This window comes from Penicillium cataractarum (genome assembly GCF_028827025.1).
Source record: "Penicillium cataractarum strain IBT 29864 chromosome Unknown utg000009l, whole genome shotgun sequence".
NCBI classification, from domain to species: domain Eukaryota; kingdom Fungi; phylum Ascomycota; class Eurotiomycetes; order Eurotiales; family Aspergillaceae; genus Penicillium; species Penicillium cataractarum.
Genome location: NW_026622745.1, coordinates 3485490 through 3502907, shown reverse-complemented (window position 1 = coordinate 3502907; position 17418 = coordinate 3485490). Strand labels below are relative to the sequence as shown.

The 17418-nt window shown below is 50.5% G+C and overlaps 6 protein-coding genes across 6 annotated transcripts; 1 reads left to right on the top strand and 5 right to left on the bottom strand.

Annotated features, from left to right (window-relative positions):
* Nucleotides 1–219: 219 nt before the first annotated feature.
* On the bottom strand, nucleotides 220–1188 carry N7496_011871 (SDR family oxidoreductase; the record flags this gene model as incomplete). Its single annotated transcript, XM_056704784.1, has 1 exon — nucleotides 220–1188. The coding sequence occupies one exon, from the start codon at nucleotides 1186–1188 to the stop codon at nucleotides 220–222; it is 969 nt and encodes a 322-aa protein (XP_056550744.1).
* A 1240-nt stretch (nucleotides 1189–2428) lies between these two features.
* Nucleotides 2429–3642, bottom strand: N7496_011870 (rRNA 2'-O-methyltransferase fibrillarin family protein; the record flags this gene model as incomplete). Its single annotated transcript, XM_056704783.1, has 3 exons — nucleotides 2429–3139; nucleotides 3220–3395; nucleotides 3561–3642. 3 exons carry the CDS (start codon nucleotides 3640–3642, stop codon nucleotides 2429–2431), a joined length of 969 nt encoding a protein of 322 aa, XP_056550743.1.
* A 636-nt stretch (nucleotides 3643–4278) lies between these two features.
* On the bottom strand, nucleotides 4279–5100 carry N7496_011869 (uncharacterized protein; the record flags this gene model as incomplete). The annotated part of the gene is made up of 2 exons (XM_056704782.1): nucleotides 4279–4770; nucleotides 4837–5100. 2 exons carry the CDS (start codon nucleotides 5098–5100, stop codon nucleotides 4279–4281), a joined length of 756 nt encoding a protein of 251 aa, XP_056550742.1.
* A 2479-nt stretch (nucleotides 5101–7579) lies between these two features.
* Nucleotides 7580–9932, bottom strand: N7496_011868 (CCAAT displacement transcription factor COY1; the record flags this gene model as incomplete). The annotated part of the gene is made up of 2 exons (XM_056704781.1): nucleotides 7580–9738; nucleotides 9809–9932. 2 exons carry the CDS (start codon nucleotides 9930–9932, stop codon nucleotides 7580–7582), a joined length of 2283 nt encoding a protein of 760 aa, XP_056550741.1.
* A 418-nt stretch (nucleotides 9933–10350) lies between these two features.
* Nucleotides 10351–14192, top strand: N7496_011867 (uncharacterized protein; the record flags this gene model as incomplete). Its single annotated transcript, XM_056704780.1, has 3 exons — nucleotides 10351–10501; nucleotides 10570–13208; nucleotides 13272–14192. 3 exons carry the CDS (start codon nucleotides 10351–10353, stop codon nucleotides 14190–14192), a joined length of 3711 nt encoding a protein of 1236 aa, XP_056550740.1.
* A 1636-nt stretch (nucleotides 14193–15828) lies between these two features.
* N7496_011866 (U6 snRNA-associated Sm-like protein LSm7) lies at nucleotides 15829–16364 on the bottom strand (the record flags this gene model as incomplete). The annotated part of the gene is made up of 3 exons (XM_056704779.1): nucleotides 15829–15956; nucleotides 16014–16085; nucleotides 16187–16364. The coding sequence occupies 3 exons, from the start codon at nucleotides 16362–16364 to the stop codon at nucleotides 15829–15831; spliced, it is 378 nt and encodes a 125-aa protein (XP_056550739.1).
* Nucleotides 16365–17418: the final 1054 nt, after the last annotated feature.

The window sequence follows — 17418 nt, the reverse complement described above, 5'->3', positions numbered from 1 at the left end:
GATTACTTCCTTGCCCGCTACTATGCCTGGGTTTATGGGTGACGTTGGGAGAATTACAGTCGACGGTCTTTTATTATACACCAATTTACGTGTTTTGGGGAACTCACATAGTCCATTATTTTTTGTCCTACTAAATTATCCGACAAAACCATAACGATCGTGTCCAATTTGATCCATTGATTGGCTCCGAAGTCGCCCTACTCTGCTCCGCCCCGTCTATCATACAAATTTACTCGCAAACTGCTTAATATTCTCCGTCATAGAAATGTCCGCATGGAAACCCAACTTGAATGCGCGATCAGTGGAGAATTGAGGAGTCCACGACTGCACAATCTTGTCCGTGGCAGCATCATACTTCTCCTCAACGAGGGCCCGTCGCTCCTTACCACCAATTTCCTCAAGCGCATCCAGCATTTCCTGTACGCTAACCTTGAGGCCGGGCAAATTGACTGATCGCGACTCGCCAAATGCCTCCTTGGGCACGGTACGCGCGTGGATCAGGTTCTTGATAATGGTGTGTGGCGAGCAGATCCACATCTCGGTCTCCTTGGCTACTGGCAGGATCGCCTTCTTCCCGTGGAAGGGCTCTCGAATGATATCGCTAGCGAAGCTGCTGGCAGCCTGTGTGGGCTTTCCAGCTCGGACAGTCACAGTAGGGAGTCGCACGCTGCGTCCGTCCAAGAATCCGCGACGAGAGTAGTCCGTCACCAGGGTCTCGATGATGAGCTTTTGTGATCCGTAGGAGGACGAAGGGACAGGCGGGAAGTTGGTCTCGTCAATGATGAAGCCCGGAGGTGCTAGGCCGTAGACTGCCAATGAAGAGGTGAAGACCACCTTGACGCCCGGCATCGTCACACGTAGTCGGTCCAAAATATAACGTGTTGAGTCAAGGTTGACTTTAATGCCCAGTTCGAAGTTTGCCTCGGAGCCACTGGACATGATTCCATGCAAGATATAAACCGTCTCGTAGGGTTGGGAGGCATTGATCAGCTCGTCCACCTCCTTCGTCGAGGTTAGGTCGGCGCGAACACAAGTCAGACGGTTGGCGTACTGTGTCGCGGACTCGGGGACTGTTGGCTCGACGACATCGGTGATAGTAACAGTGGTTGAAGCTGGGGTAGTTGCAAGAAGACCAGCGGCCAGCTCTTGGCCAACGTAGCCTCCTGCACCAGTGATAAGAATCGACATGTTCGATGCGATGCGAGGCGATAGGTCTGAAAACGGTGTGGGGTATCAAGAGAAGTATAAGATGTAATTAATTAACAGGACTAATGCAGTATGAATCATGAAGTAAAGTCGCTGTCCAACCTGGCGGTCTTGCTGGCAACCTTATATAGTCGCTGGCATCAATAACCCCGCGGGGCTGTAGCGGAGTGCTTTCCTCCCCCACGCTCCGTCATCCATGGCCCCGATGTCAAGAGATTCATCCCACCAATGAGCAACATTTCCTGTTGATGGTAGCCCCTTAAACAATCCCCCACGCAACATTTCCGAGTCATTTGGGTGGGCAGAATAGTCGGCTTTTGCGTCTCGGTGAGAAATCCGATACCCGAACCAAGCGGGCTGTCGTAGAATATCGCGGGGCAAGTCCGAGATCGATGAGAACACCCACGGTGAGCAAGCCATGCGTCCATGGGAGGTAAAGCTTTATATCAGAAATTATTCATCTGTGGACTCAAGAACATTTAGACTCATATTGTATACTTTAAGTGCTGGATTATTGTCGATGGTCATAAATTTCAAAACCTAGAGCAAGGAAGATGGTACATAATTGATTAATTAGAAGCAAAGGACAACCAAAAAAAATAATAAAATTAAGGATATTGACAGGCGGATTAGCAGTGGACTTGTTAGATACGAGCATCGTGATGAAGTTCATAAAAGCCGTAGGATGGAGCATCGAGCTTCGATGAGAGGTAGTATGGTAGATAGAGGTTGAGGTCGATTCATGGAGGTGGAGTTTTAATTTTTAGAAGAACTTTTGGTGGAATTTTGGAATACTCTACTCTTAGAGTAACTCCCTTCACTTCTCAAGGAAGTCTAGATTAGGAGACAACATATTAGAAGTGAAACCGAGAGAGAAAATGTAGGAAGAAGCAAAGCAACAGTTGCTATAAGACCTCTACGAAATCTCGACCACAACGAACAGGTAGAGTACAGGTTCGAGCCAGATTGATACACTAGCCAACACTGGCCCTTTCTATCTACAATTCTACATGAGAACAAATCATTTCAGTACGTGCATTTTCCCAGAAAATTGAGACCTATTTTGTGACGCAAGCAATCGTACATGGCAGAGACAATCAAGTCCCAACGAAAAAGAGAAGCATTGGATACATCGCGGAACACAAGACGCCTGAGAGGAAGTGAAATGGAACCAGAAAAAGAAGACATGAGAAAAAAAAGCGAGAAGATTAGGACACCCCTTTTATGTAGAACGAGCATAGATACCACCAACAATGCAGTGATCACGCTCGAAGGGCTCCAGAGTCAGCTGCTCCTTGGGCTTGATCTTCTCCTCACGCATCTTCTGGACCTCACGGGTGAACACAACCTCAGCAGCGGCCGTGGAGTCGATACAGCTGGCCTTGATGGAGATCAGGACACCACCGCCCTCCTTGAGGAACATGTGAGCGTTCAGACCGACAATACGGGCCTGGTCAGGCTGGGCAACGTCGGCAAAGATGACATCGACCATGGGGACGAGCATGCGGTAGCGGAGAGGGTGACGGGCATCCTCAACGATGGGGATAACGTTGGTACGGTGAGTAGCCATGCCGATCAGGTCACGGCCGGAACGGTGGGAGAACTCAACGGCGTAGACGTTACCGGTGGGGCCGACGATATCAGCAACGTGGGAAACGGAGGTACCGCTGGCACCACCGATGTAGAGGACCTTGGAACCGGGCTTCATGTAGATGTTGTCCAGACCACCCAGAATACCGGCAGCCAGCTTGGAACGGAAGGGGTTCCAGACACGGTACTCAGTCTTGGTGACAACGCCATCATCACCGGCGGGGGACTCGACGGAGATGCGCTTCTCGCCGTAAACAGCCTCACCAGGGGTCAGGTTCTTGGTGACGAGCAGATCCTCCTTACCACCACGGGCAACGAAGACACCGGCGTGACGGTGGTTCTCCTATTTGAGAGGGAAAAGTTGCGGTCAGTGATTGAAAATCTTAAAAGGACTCTGCAAATCTGCCTTTTGGAAATACTCACAATGATAACCTTAGCACCACCACGGGCACCAGCGGCACCACCACGGCCTCCGCGAGGACCGCCGCGACCTCCACGGGGGCCACCACGACCTCCACGGCCAGGAGGACCGCCACGACCACCTCCACCACGGCCACGGCCACCACCGAAGCCACCGCCGCGACCACCACCAAAGCCGCCTGGAAAAAGAGAAGAATCCCGGTCAGCAAACTGGACATATATAGTAGGGAACAGACAAGGCACTTGGGCAGGCAAACGGAACAAGCATGAAACGCAAAGTCTCATCTCTGATTGCCCACCCATGCAGACATGTCGGTGACTTCGAATGAGCTTTGAGCACTAACCACGACCGCCGGCACCACCACGAGGAGCGCCGCCACGACCACCGCGGGGAGGACCACCGCGACCACGAGGAGTGAAGGCCATTATTGGGAGTTGTGAAGGAAAATTCCGAAGGGAAAAGGGTGTCGAAAGAGGTTGGAGTCGAGCTACAAAGTGCTCAGACCGAGTGCGAATGAAATTTGATGGGAGATCGGCCTCAAAAGGAAGAGTCGATCGAAATTGAGCAACAAGGACACAGTAATTGAAGTTACTGAGTCAAGCAGCTGGTGAAAAATTGACCGTGAGTGTTCGATCGCGTGCGGGTCAAAGCCGGTGCTGCTCGTTGATCGGTCGAGATTTTTTTGCGCCTGCTGGATCTTTCAGAAAATCAGAACTACGCTAGTCCATTTTGCGTTAGCGTGAGATGGCTGCTGGTGGCACGTGACATGGCTGTTTGCGCTCCTAAAAAGCGAGATCACGTGGTGTGGATGAGCCCTGCAGAGGCTGATGGCGTTGATGGTACAAGCGCAACGAGCTCTCGAGGGGGAGGTCGGTTGGTATAAGAGGGACAGGGAAAGATATACACCTTATACTCCTTCATTAACGCCATAGTCATCAAAGTGTAAATCTTTGAGGCTGGAAATAAATACTAATATATGGACCAGCCTAGTAATTCCTTGACAGGTATAACCACCCCGATCCGCCACCTTGTCCTATGTACAAACAAAATTCAAAGCCCATTCAACTCCCAAAGAAGTAGTAGTTTGCAGAATACTCGATCTCAAACGAAGATGGCATGTCTGTGCAATCGTCGGGTGGAGAGCCCGAAGCTGTGTCCACCCTATAGACGCCCTTGTATTTGCCAACAGTGCCATCAATGGTTGACAAGTACAGCCAAGGAACCGCACCATATTTGCCCTGAACAGCAGTGTCGGGGGCATTGATTTGGCCACCCTTCTTGGTCATGGCAATACCGAACTGCTGGGTGGCTGTGAGGTCAAGGTTGAACTCGGGAGTCGCACCAGTAAAGAAGTGATGGCCCATTAAGTCGAGGTTGGCTGGTGGGAGGGTGGCATACTCGTTGGTAGGCAGGGAAATCTTGAGGGCAATGTTGGGAAGGGACTCCAGGATATCCGGATAGTTGGCAGCCAAGCATGTCGCATTGTACAGGTTGGCGACTGCACCGATAGCCGTGGGAGTAGACGCAGATGTAGAGTCGGCACACGTGTAGTTCTATGAAAACCAGTTAGTCCTCCATATCTTTCAATCTAACAACGGGGGATACTGGTCAAAGCATACCTGCGTTCCTCTTCCAAGAGCCACATACATCGGGACCGTTTGGTTGGGAGCCGGTAGACCCAAGGCGAACGAGGGCAATTTGATCTTGGATGTATCACATGTTGCTGACGGAGTCGTGTCTTTTCTCACGCGACTGATATACTGGCTGACTTTGGCATAAAAGTCCGAAAGCTCGTCGGAGAAGTCATAGGCATCGTCGAAGTAGTTCGCAGGGGCAGCCAATGACACTGTCGCCAGCGAGAGGAGAATCGGTGCGAGACGCATGACTATATGTCTCTTGTATATCAAGACGGGAGGAGCAGTTGAGTGGAGATAGATGGGTGGTGAGCTTTCGTCGAGGAGGGTTTAAAAAAAGGTAGGTAGGAATTAAACAAAGGAAGCCCTATAGCAGCACCAGGCCGGCAGTCAGGCGAAACACACAAAGACTAGGAACAAGAAAGAAAAGGAACGACAACTGGGAGAGTAAGAGGGATTGACATGAAAAGATGATGAATTCGGCAGGCGAGGGTACATATAGAGTCGGCTTTGATTACAATAATCTTCGCTTCGGCACGCAGATCGCAAAGATAGTAACACCCGTCTAACTCGAAACAAATGGGCCCAAGTCTATAAAAAAACAAAAAGGAAATCAAATGCAGGCTGCAGGTACTAGCAGGGATCAGAAGGAGGACTGGGCCCATTCATTGGGCCGGGGAGGCGCCGAGGGCTTTTCTGGCCAGCCTCTGCGCGACGCCATTCGTGGTTGAGCTCAAACAACTTTGGCTACACCGAGATTGCAACGCGCTAAGCAAAACACCCAGTCTTTGACTGGGCGGCAAGGTGAAGGAGCTTTTCCGGTTTGCCAGGACGAAACGGAGGCCAAAGCGATGGGAGAGGGGAAGGGGAGCCAGATGCGATCCAGGGAATTCTCCGGTCAGGGCTATTAATAAATCAAGACTCCTCTTGGAGAGGCTCACTATGTGTGTGATGGGCGGTTGGATATGCAGTGTGATTGCTCCGTTCGGGTTAGTGTGCAGACTTGAAGGCTCAAGGATGCCCTCCCCTATGAGACCAGGGCGGTTGGGAGGGATCTGGCTTGTTTAGCAATGCTAGTCTTATTGGATGCAGCTGAAGCAGTAGCTGTCACGGAAAAATAAAAATGACATTCTTCAGGCAAGTATTGAATCTTGAATCTTCAAAGAGCCCAGCCATCTGCGGCGGGGGGAGGTTGGGCGGGGCTGGTCGAAGGAAAAGAGGGGGCTGACTCTCTCCGCAATGTGGCTTTCATTTGCAACCTCATGGGCGCGTACGAGGACGGAGTAGTAGTCAGCACTTATCTTAACTAGTTAGTTCTGAACCCATTTGATTACTTATGAAGCCGCCACAATTAGGTAGCTGTCTTTATTTAGAGTGACCCACTCAACGTCGAAGCCAAGTTGGTTTACCCGATCGAAGATATGAATAGCCGGGAGATATATAGAATATAGATGGATGTGGAGACTAATAGTCTTTGCGTAGGCAACCTTGGAATCACGCATGCTTAGATTGAAAGAGAACCAGACAATTGATTGATCCAGTAATGCTCTATGTTCTATCTATCGGCTATGCTCATCCGATACTAACCCAAGCTCATCCTGTTACTGCTACGGGTACTCGGTAGCTATTTTGGTACATCAATCTTAGTACGTCTACACTCAATGTCCAGCTCCGACTTACATGGGTATCTTTCCTGTCCATTCTGGCATTTTCAGGGATTTGATTTGTGGAAACCGTCCTTCCTGGCTCTGTTTTTGGCACAATAGATAGGTCAAGACAGATGGCCACAGACCTCTTCTTGGTTGATACTTTAACATGATAGGTGAAGAAAGATTAGTCATTGCTGCCATAATATGGTAATTTTGAATCATAGTGGGTGCTTGAGAACTTGGTACTTGAAAGCATGGAGCCTTACCCAGAAATCAAGGAAAGGATAGAGCATTGGCTCCAGTATGTCCATGTTTAACTTGTATTTCCGAGGATATTCCAAAATTGGACTAGAAAGACATCCACAAAAGAAGTCAAGACACAAGCAAACGACATTAATAGCCTTCTTAGTCAGAGCATGTGCAATTTTCGAAGGCGCTACTGCATTATCAAATAGGACGGAGAGAAAGGACAGATAGAACCGAGACCTACCTTGTCAGTTAGTTCCAAGGAGACGACGCCATAATCAAGTTAGCCTTGTTCTCATGTTGCTACTAGCTTCAAAGTCCTGCAGGGATAGTCCTCTTTTCTATTCTGGGTGCCTCCTCCCCGTTCGACCTCCTAGTTCAGAGTGTGATGCATGAGCACGCCAACGGATTTACTAAAATCTCTATCACACATCTTAATTTATCTACAGACCCCGCTTCCTTCATCACTTGACTAGCCAAAGACTGCTAGACTGCTCATTCAAATGACAAGAATAGATACCAAAGTTCATTTCCGATGTCCTTAATTGACTGTACAATGGCTGACTAGGAGCCCATGAAACAACAAAGCATGCAGCAAGTATCAATTGTGGGCCATCACTGCCAGAGGAGAGGCCCGTTCACCCAAGAAACGCCAGAATCGATGGTCAGTCGGGAGAAAAAAACAGTCCGACAAACGAAATTAGAAACATGATAACGCCAGGACCCTCGCTGTTCAAACATAACAAGTATTCTTCATCTCAACAATGGTGGCAAAGGGCAGGTGATGGTCACATCACATATCCTACTCAATCATCAGACTCCGACAAGACGTTTCAGCTAGCTTGATTGAAGCCTTCTTGCTGCCAATCGTCCCCATGAAGCTGACCACCACCACTGCCACTGCTGCCAAACCCGGCTCCTCCGCTGCTGCCATATGCAGCAGCGGCGGCACTGCCAACGGCGCTCATGGCACTGTGCTTCTCAATCTCTGTCGTACTCATCATGTACAGAATAACGAAAAGGAGAATGTGCAGAGCGAAGCAGTAGCCCGCAAATAGATTTCGGCTAGTCCGGTTCGCCAGGATTATGCGGGTGAGCGAGAACACGATCCGCTCTGGCAGGGTCATACGCTTGTAAGCACGGGTGGATTCACGACCCCGGAATGCAGCAAAGGGTGAAATGCGGGCCTCGTATGCTGATTGGTACCGGTCCGGCGCATCCCCAGAAGCATAGATGGATGCCGAGCTGGGGGCATTGGCAAACGAGGAGGCTGACGTAGATGCCCCTTGGCCTCGGCTATACGTGGAGACGTAGCGAGTCTTCTCATAGAGACTCAAGTTATCCTTCTGGAGAGTTGAAACTTCCTGCCGAAGAGACTTGACAGTGCTATACATCTTAGAGAGCTCTTCCTCGAGCTCGGCATTCTTCTTCTTGAAACGGTCGCGCTGGGCCTGGATCATGGGCAGAAGGCCCGAACCGCCCCCGACTGCCTCTCCGGCACGAATGGCTTCCATAGTATTGGCGGAAGCGCTATTCTGGTCAAAGCCAGAAATTATGGAAGAAGTGGGAGATACTGCCCCGCTTCGTCGAGAGGAGTGTGGATACCTAGAAGTATAAGTGCCTGCAACAGACATTGCCGATGATGGGAATGCATTGGCAGCCTCCTCTTGTACACGGAGAAGATCGTTCTCTAGCGTAGTAGACAGACCGCGCGACTTGTCGAGTTCTTTCTTGGTGGTGGAAAGCTCGCCGCGTAGAGATTCCAGCTGGCCCTGAAGGTCGCGAGTTGATACCCGTAGAACGGCAAGCTCATCGGTCAATTTCTTGTTTCGGGCCATCAATAGCTGCTCCAGTGAGCTCTTATCTTTGTTATTCGTAGTGGCAGCACCATTGGTGCCAGCGGTCTCGTTTTCAGTCGTCGCCGCTGCTTCACCGGCATCCTCATCGTCACCAGTAGCAAACTCAATCGACTTGATCATTTCCAGCTCGCGGCGGATCTCATCGTAGTCAGCAACCTTCTCAAGGCGCGAGCGCAGCTCGTCCTTCTCGGCGGCAGTTTTCGAGGCATTGCGTTCCGCCTGAAGGAGCTTGGCCTCCCAGGCGTGGCGAGTCGAGTCCTTGTCATAACGCGCAGCATCCAATTTGCGCAGCAAAGCCGAGTTCTCCGACTGCAAGCGCTGATAGCTGGGGTCATCCTCGACAGAGGAGAGCTGGCCAGAATTCGAGTGCGATACGGCCTGCGCCAACTCTAACCGGAGCTGCTCATTTCGCGCCTCCATATCGGCCAATCTCAAGCTCGTCTTCTCTAGATCGGCAGAGACAAGTTCCAGTTCCGCAGCGGTAGCACCACTACGGGCACCTTCTGTCTCTTCATCCTGGCCACTACCGAGACGCTGAGAGACCTCATAGCTAGCCTTGAGCTCCTTGATCAATCGTTCCTGATTCTCAACCTTCTCCTCCAAGCTTTTCTCCTTGGCCTCCCAGTTGCTGGTCTTTTCTTTCAACACTGCATCCCAAGAAGCCTCGATCTCTTTAGCCTTTGATTCTTGGTTTTCTTCGAGCTTCTTTCTTGCAGCGCGCTCCTCCTGTAGCCGTTTCTCGGTTTCCTCCTGCTGCTTCGTAAGACGATCGACGGACTGCTGTAATTGGTCCCGTTCCGAGGTGAGCTTCGGAACCGTATCTTCAGATAGAACGAGGGAGTCGACGGAGGCTTCGAGAAGCGGGTAAGGGTCTGGTGCTTCAGATAGGGACGAGTAGAGTTGAAGGAAGGAGGATGAGGACGCCTTTCCTTGGTTGGTCAAAAGGTCAATGAACGATTGGTAGGCCTTCAGCAACCCCTTATATTCCGATAGCTTGGCTTCATCCTCCAGCTTCTTGAAGTCCTTGGTCTTTTGAGCCAGTTCCTTTCTCTGTACGAGAGCGTCCCGTTGATGTGAAACAATGTCCGAAGCGGTGGTATCGAGTTTGGCAATGGTGCTAGCCAAGTCAATTCCTATAGAGTCAGAGTATCAGTTCTCCAATTCCAAGTGTATTTCTTGTCCAGCTAGTTTGGGGTTATTTACCTCGCCAGGCTGCAATGGCGCGCTGGAACTTGTTGGTCTCTTCGGATAGTTTGCTGGAGACTGCTGGCGTGTCATCTTGTCGCTCCTGGGCGGCAAGGCCCTCTGTGATGGCGAATGAATCCATGTCCAGCGTTCAACCAAAGAGTCCTGCACAGTCACCCCACACCGAGAGCGCAATCCGCTTTAGAGGAGTATGATTGCGCGGAGAGCTGGAACTGGACACGCGGCGCGGCGCGGCCGATTGTTGTTCCGTTATGTATAGAGATGGGATTAGATCAGGAAAGCAAAAGATGCACACGGTTATTTCCGTTGATGTTTGGGGGATCACTGGTCAGAATCTTATCTGGGATAATCTAAAGTCTCTTATCGATGCTCAGTAACATACCAAAGTACTGTACAAGTGTTCCCTTGACAGCCGTTGTTCCGAGGCAGCCGTTCCTGATTTAGCGGCCCCTGAAGCTTTGGCCCCAGGTAGCACTGACCGCCTTCACCCCATCTCTCTCCAATGCTCTAGTGGGGAGATCACTTGGAAGCTAGCCATCATGGCTTCAGATGATGGAGTTGGTCCTCGAAAGAGGCGGAGGATAGGTCCTCCCGGATCAGAACCTTATGTCTTACGTTCACTGTTCGATAACGTTCCGCTGGCGACGGACGATAACTCGGACGTTTACATCACCTGTGTCGACTATTGGGGTAAGCTATCGGCGGTTGCTTCCGGGTCCTGTTTACCACGGCCATCTTGCTGATCTTGAATTATATAGATGGAAACCTGTACATTGGCACATCTGCAGCGGAAGTCCTGCACTTTGTCTGCCTACCAGCGGCATCCGATGACGACTCGACCGAACCTACCTTTATCCTAGCATCGCGACTACCTATTCCATTCCAGAACGAACCCTCCGACAGTGATCCCCCAGGTGTTCGCCAAATTGTTATATTGCCGTCGGTGAATAAAGCTTGCATTCTTTGCAATGGCATGGTTACGTTCTACATGCTACCGGAGCTCAGCCCGGCGTTTGGGAATACCAAGGTCAATCATTGCCGCTGGATCGGTGGCTTGGATCTCAACCAGGACCCTGCTTCTGAAGAAGATCCGGTCGTGATGATCGCCGTTCAGAACAGTGTCATGTTGATTCGCATTGGAGAGGGAGCTCGGCGCATCAAGCAGATCAAGTTCCCCGGTTGCTTAGTGGCAGCGCGCAGAGGCACCATTGCTTGCGCAGCTGACACCCATGCGTACTCGCTGTTGGAGGTGGAGCACCAACAGAAGATTCCACTGTTCCCCATATCTTCCTCAAACGAGGTCTTCGAATCTGGCCATGTGGAAGATATTCCGGCGGCACCCCAAACTCCGCTGAAGCGATCGCCTTCCTCATCGTATCCAAGTTCGCCTCCAATGGACCCTCATGTGCATGGTAGAAGCAGCAGTTTGAATACATTCGTTGGCATGCTGCAGCCTCATGCACAAACTTTGGGACACAGTCGATCGCCTTCGGGGACACCAGACCCATTCACGTCCACTGGGAGCATCCGTCGTTCTAGCTCAGAAGAGCGAGACGATGGGGAGGAGGGTTCCAAAAAGAAGGCCTCGGAGAGCCCCGAGCGGGATGCGCAGGCGGCGGAGTCGGACAGTCTGAAGCCACTACCTCCACTTCCCCCTCCAAAGCCAGTCCAGAAACAACTACAGCCCCACGTTGTATCCCCGACTCCATCTGAATTTCTTCTTGTAACTGGTACAGAGGAAACGGAACCGGGTGTTGGTATGTTTGTGGATTTGGACGGCGAAGTTGTTCGAGGCACGATCAACTTCCACCGGTATCCCAAGTCGGTTGTGATAGATGCTGGCGAAGACGACCAATCTCTACAGCCGAACGACGATTCCAAGGAGGAATATGTTCTCGCCTTGATCGACGTCGGAGAAGATGGAGAGCAACGAGCCCGACTGGAAATTCAACGGTGGGATGACGATCCTGCCGAAATAGAACGACACAAGAAATGGCTAGACATCCCATCTTCGCCCGGCGAATCGCAGTCTACTCATGTCGGATTGAAGCACACACTCAGCCCCAGCCATCTTGAGGACAATGATATTGGAAGGCTTCTGCAAATGGTCCGCCTCAAGACACCGTTGCTATCTCCCCATGTCGCCACCGTGGATCCTCGAACTCAGGAGTCTATTGAGCAACAAAAGACAGAAAAGGAGCTTTTCGAGTCTCAAGAACTGACTGACTTCGAAGGATCCAAGAAGGGAGATGCAGGATCATCAGAGCGTGACTGGGAGGGTCAACGCAACGCCGAAGAAGCGAAATTCGTCCGCGGACTAGGAAAGCTGCAGAGCAGTCTCGTCCTGTGGTCAGGCTCACAGATATGGCGGTTGCTTAAGAATCCTTTGGTCATTCAGCTAGAGAATACTCTGCAAAAGGCTCAGCAAGTTGATGACAAAGGACACATTACTCTGCAGAGGGATGCTGTCATGGAATTGATGGTGGCAATCCAGGATATTGAGCCCAAAACTGAGGCCGAATTCCTTGGTCTGGGATACGTGAAACAAAAAGCCAGCTTGTTGCTCTATGGAGATCTTCTGTCCATGCAGGCAGACCATCGCGCGGACCCTACGATTCGGAATACCGAAAGGGCTCTCTTGTCGGGTAATTTGGATCCTCGACTAGCCTTGCTGTTTATTCCTCTGCTTCGATGCGAGGTGCTACAGGGACCACAGGGTATCTGGATACAGTCTGGTTTGGCAGACACCACGGCAAAATACCTGAAACAAGTGGAGCAGACCAGCGATGCAACCGAGGTGCATAGCTCTGTGCTGAACATGGTGAAGCGGTTCCTTCTCTCATGGCAACAAAAAAGAGGGTACGGTAGTATCACCGATGAAACATACGTTTTAGATAGCACTGATGCTGCACTGCTTCACCTCCTTCTGGAGCAAGATGCACATTTGAGTGCACAACAGCGCGCTTCATCCACACGCAGCGAGTTGAACAGGTTAGTCGATAATTGGAAAGGCAATTTTGACCGAGCTGTTGCCCTTCTGGAACAGTACAAGCGGCTTTACATCTTGAGTCGGTTATACCAGAGCCAGAAGATGTCACGAAACGTGCTCAAGACCTGGCGACGGATTATTGACGGAGAATCTGACGCCGGTGGGGAGGTAACTAGTGCCGGCGTTGAGGCGCAGATGCGCAAGTATTTGGTAAAGATCAAAGATGCCCAATTGGTGGAAGAGTATGGCTCCTGGCTTGCTGGGCGGAATCCTGCACTTGGTATCCAAGTTTTTGCGGACCACAACAGCCGGGTGAGGCTTGAGCCAGCCGACGTGGTAGACTTGCTCAAGGAGCGTGCTCCCAACGCCGTCCAGGTCTATCTGGAGCACCTGGTCTTTGCCAAAAACGTAAGTCTTTTTCTCAATGGACCCTCCCGTACACACAATTTAGCTAACCAGGCTCCTCTCTAGTACACTCAATATGCTGACGACCTCATTGCATACTACCTTGACGAGGTCCTTTCCGTCCTAGAGTCTTCGCTCGCTGCGCGAGCTTCTCTCGCCGAGTCTTACTCGACCTATCGTGCGCTCCGCCCTCCTAAACCAACCTATCTCAACTTCATCACCGAGAACACGCCCGCCGAGCCCTGGTGGCAGTCCCGTTTGCGGCTTCTGCAGCTCCTTAGTGGCACCTCGGGCACTCAATTCTCCTCCACGGCGCTGCCCTCCGGCATCACCTACTCCATCCCAAACGTGCTCGCCCGCATCGAGCCATATCAAGATGACCTCGTTTCTGAGAGCATCATCCTCGACGGCCTACAGGGCCACCACCGCGCGGCTCTCCGCCTCCTCACCCACGGACTAGGTGACTACGACTCCGCCATCCGCTACTGCCTCTTTGGCGGACCACGCAGCGCCACCTCCTCCGGCGGTACACAGCCTGAGCTAGCCGCGCATGGCCTACAGGTCACGCTGTTCCGGCACCTACTGGACGAGTTCCTGCAGATCCAAGATCTAACGGAGCGCATCGAACGCACAAGCGACCTGCTTGGCCGATTCGGGGCGTGGTTCGACGTCCGAGAGGTACTCGAGCTCGTACCCGAGGACTGGAGTGTGGATATCTTGGGCGGATTTTTAGTGCAGGTGTTCCGAACGTTGGTCTCGCAGTCACGAGAGGCGCGTATTGAGCGGGCGCTGAGTGCCGGCTTGAACCTGCGGGTTGGTGTGCAGTATACGGATAGTATGGAGAAGGCGGGTCCTTGGGTGGAGGATGGCGATGGTTTGCGACGGTTGGAGGGGAGTAATAAGACTGAGGTGGGTGTGCCTGGTGATGATGTGATTACCGCTGGGGAGGATAGTGACTTTGGTGATGTGGTGGGTCCTACTGCATAGGTCTGGGGCAGTGAGCTAGTTGACCCTGGAGCTACTTGGGAACTTTTGTGTGTATATGGATCCGTGGCCCGTTAATTGGCGTTTGCATTTATGATACCTACAGCAATGTTACGAATTCGACTTTGGTGTTTCTCTTTAATTTTTCGATATTTTGGTTGCACAGCGAGTATGGATGAGCCGATATCTCTCCATATGTGTAGTACGATTCAAGCAGATTGGGTAAAGTCATCTTGAACACAACTCCCCGAGTGATATAACAGGATCTCCATCACTCATAAAGAGCGATGGAAAGGGTGAGATAAGATAGAGTAAACCCCCCCCCCCCAATCACATTGCATTCGTTCCCTTTGTAGCTCCAATGAGCATCGACCGTCGCCTCAGCTAGACAGTCCGGGTCTATCAGATTAAATTTTTGAGCTCTGAATTTCGTTCTTTCTCTCTACGTCTCCCCAGAACCCTTCTATAGTGGGTAGATTTTAAAACAGAAAGACATTTACCGGCAATAGCTTTTCCCTATCATATTCTGCTTATATTTAGAGCGTGCATAAATAGAGGCTATTATAATAACTACGTTAGCCTAAAATAGAATTAGTAATCCTTCTTAAATATTAGACGTCTTGCCCTCTTTATATATAGATATTAAATAAATATAAAACTTAAGAGGACAACGTAATTCCCAGCCGACCCGCGCACCCTTAGACACATAGTAAATGCGATAAATTACTCATGCATTACTTTAACAACCGCATAGTATTATTATTTGGGTATGAGTATATAGACTTTCATTAGCATATGAAATAATATGAGTTTTAAGCTGCTTAAATAATTATTTCATTGCTTTACCATAAAATACGGCGTAATTTTGACAAATGGAACATAAATATATATGTCTCTTTCATTACTTCAACTGACTTTCCTATACTTCCCTAGTAGGCTCGAAATGATATCAAGATTATATGCTTTTAAGATCTGATCATAAATAGATATGGTTGTTGAGATATAAACTGGTTTAAATTTAGCGCATTTACTATGTGTTTACTGGTGCGCGCGTCGACTGGGAATTATCAATGTTCAGGTCTTTCTATTACTAAGATAAGTATAAAAGACCTCTCTAAAATTACATTTGGCTCTGAAAGTTATCATTAATCAGCTTGTGTAGCTAAGTGGTTAAGGCGCCACACTCGTACGGGAGTTACACAGAAATGCAAACTTACCAGAAATGTGGAAATCGCCGGTTCGACTCCGGTCACAAGCAATTCTTTTTTTATTTAAATTTTTCTGCTGCTCGCAAGAGAGATCTTTATCTGACTGCTGCCGATATTTTCAAAGCTACATTTTCTGCGATTGCTGCTGCATGCAAAAAAACCCATCACATTGCATTCGTTCCCTTCGTAGCTCCAATGAGCATCGACCGTCGCCTCAGCTAGACAGTCCGGGTCTATCAGATTAAAATTTTGAGCTCTGAATTTCGGATACTTGGATATATCGCTTTGGGCCCAGGAGCATGTCAGGTGGGTAGAGAGGAATCCGGAAGCCTCTTCACATTGCCTTCTGCATGCATGATGCCGAGGGTCCCGATGGATGGCCCGACTTGCCCAAGCAACCCAGGCGTAATATTGTGGGTACAGACCACACTTTACTCCTCCGGCTGCACGAAGGGGTTGGGGATTTCCTCGCTGCCATCGGCGGGCGAGATGAGCACGATGAGAGTGCCACGGGCAACGATCAGGCCCAGGGAGCGGGTGGTTTGGTTACCCGCGTCATCTGGATGGGATGATTAGAATGGGCTCATAGAAGGTAGAAGAAGATAAGGATTCGTACCGCGCATCGTCTCCTTGACGTCGTCCAAGACAAGGTTCATCAACTGGTCATAGCCCTTCAGGATACCGGTAACTAGGGTTGACAAGGATCAGCAAGACCGTTCTTATATAGACCTTTTCTCGAACAGGAAATCTATAATTGCAATAAAAATGAACAAGATAGAAAGAACTCACCTTCACGGCCACCATTGAACTTCACTTGGACCTCCTTGTCCATATACTTGCCTAGATCGAGGATATTCTCCTTCTTAGGCTTCTCTTGTTGGGCGTTACCACCGCCAGTTTTCTGCTGCTGGCGACCGCCACCACGGCCACCACCACGACCGCCGCGGAACGAACCTCGTTCAGACATGGGGGGGGGGGGGGGAAGGGTCTGAGAGCGGTGAGAGAGATAAGTGGGAAAGGAAAGTAAAGAGGTGTTGGGTTGGACCGGAATGGGGGGGTAGTGTACTGGTGCAGAGCTAGGACCTGCAAAAAATAGAGCTCGGGTTACCGGCTCAGTGGACGGTGAGTGGTGGAATCTGTATTGACCAAGTACGATAGTGGTTTGTTTTGGGGGTGTGTGGTTGGGGGGGAGTTTGGAAGGGAGGGAGGGGAGCTCCAAAGTATGAGGGATTAATTTTCAGCGGCAGCAGTCTTGCTGGTAGAGTTTGGGCGGACTGGTCAGAGAGGAATCCCGCTGGTACGGTATGGTAAGAATGACCTGACCTCCCGGCGGAATCGTCCACGCGGTCTCAAGGGGGACCTGCTCCAGGCATCCACGAAACGACCCTCTCCAATAAGGCTGAAAGTTCAAGGCTTATTTTCTGGATCGGCGGGCCCATGAGTCTATTGTGGAGTCAAATTAAACCAGGCATCCAGAATATGTCACTGATATTTTCTTTGTTGAATTTCTAAACTCCAGTTGAGATCGAAGGATAGAGGCAAAAGGGCGGAGAAGGTGTCAGCCTGAAAGTGCCAGCGGAGAGGGCGGGACTCCGCTGGTCACGGGGCCGTTACGGAACTGTACGAGGAGTCCCTACAGATATGGAAATTCTACACTATCAGTAGATCATTGAGGGGAGTTGAGGGGGATATACGAACTAGAAGACACCGAGCGGAGTATAAATATGGATGCTGTTATAGATTTCGCTGTATAGAGGACGTATTCTATGAATCTGTCGGGGTCCAGGTACCAGGTACAGTAACTCCTCCCTTTCCACCGTCCGCGCTGGCGCCTGTCTCGCCCCCAGTCAAATCCACTCGGTTCCGGCTGCCCTGCTGCACGTTTTCCTCTCTTCCTCCCCATCCACCCCCAGCCTTGTCATCCGTTTCTTCCTCTTCCCCCTAAATTCTTCTCTTGGGAACCTCTATGGACGTTTGTCTATCCGCTCGATCACCCTTGACTCCAGCGGTTCAACCCGCGC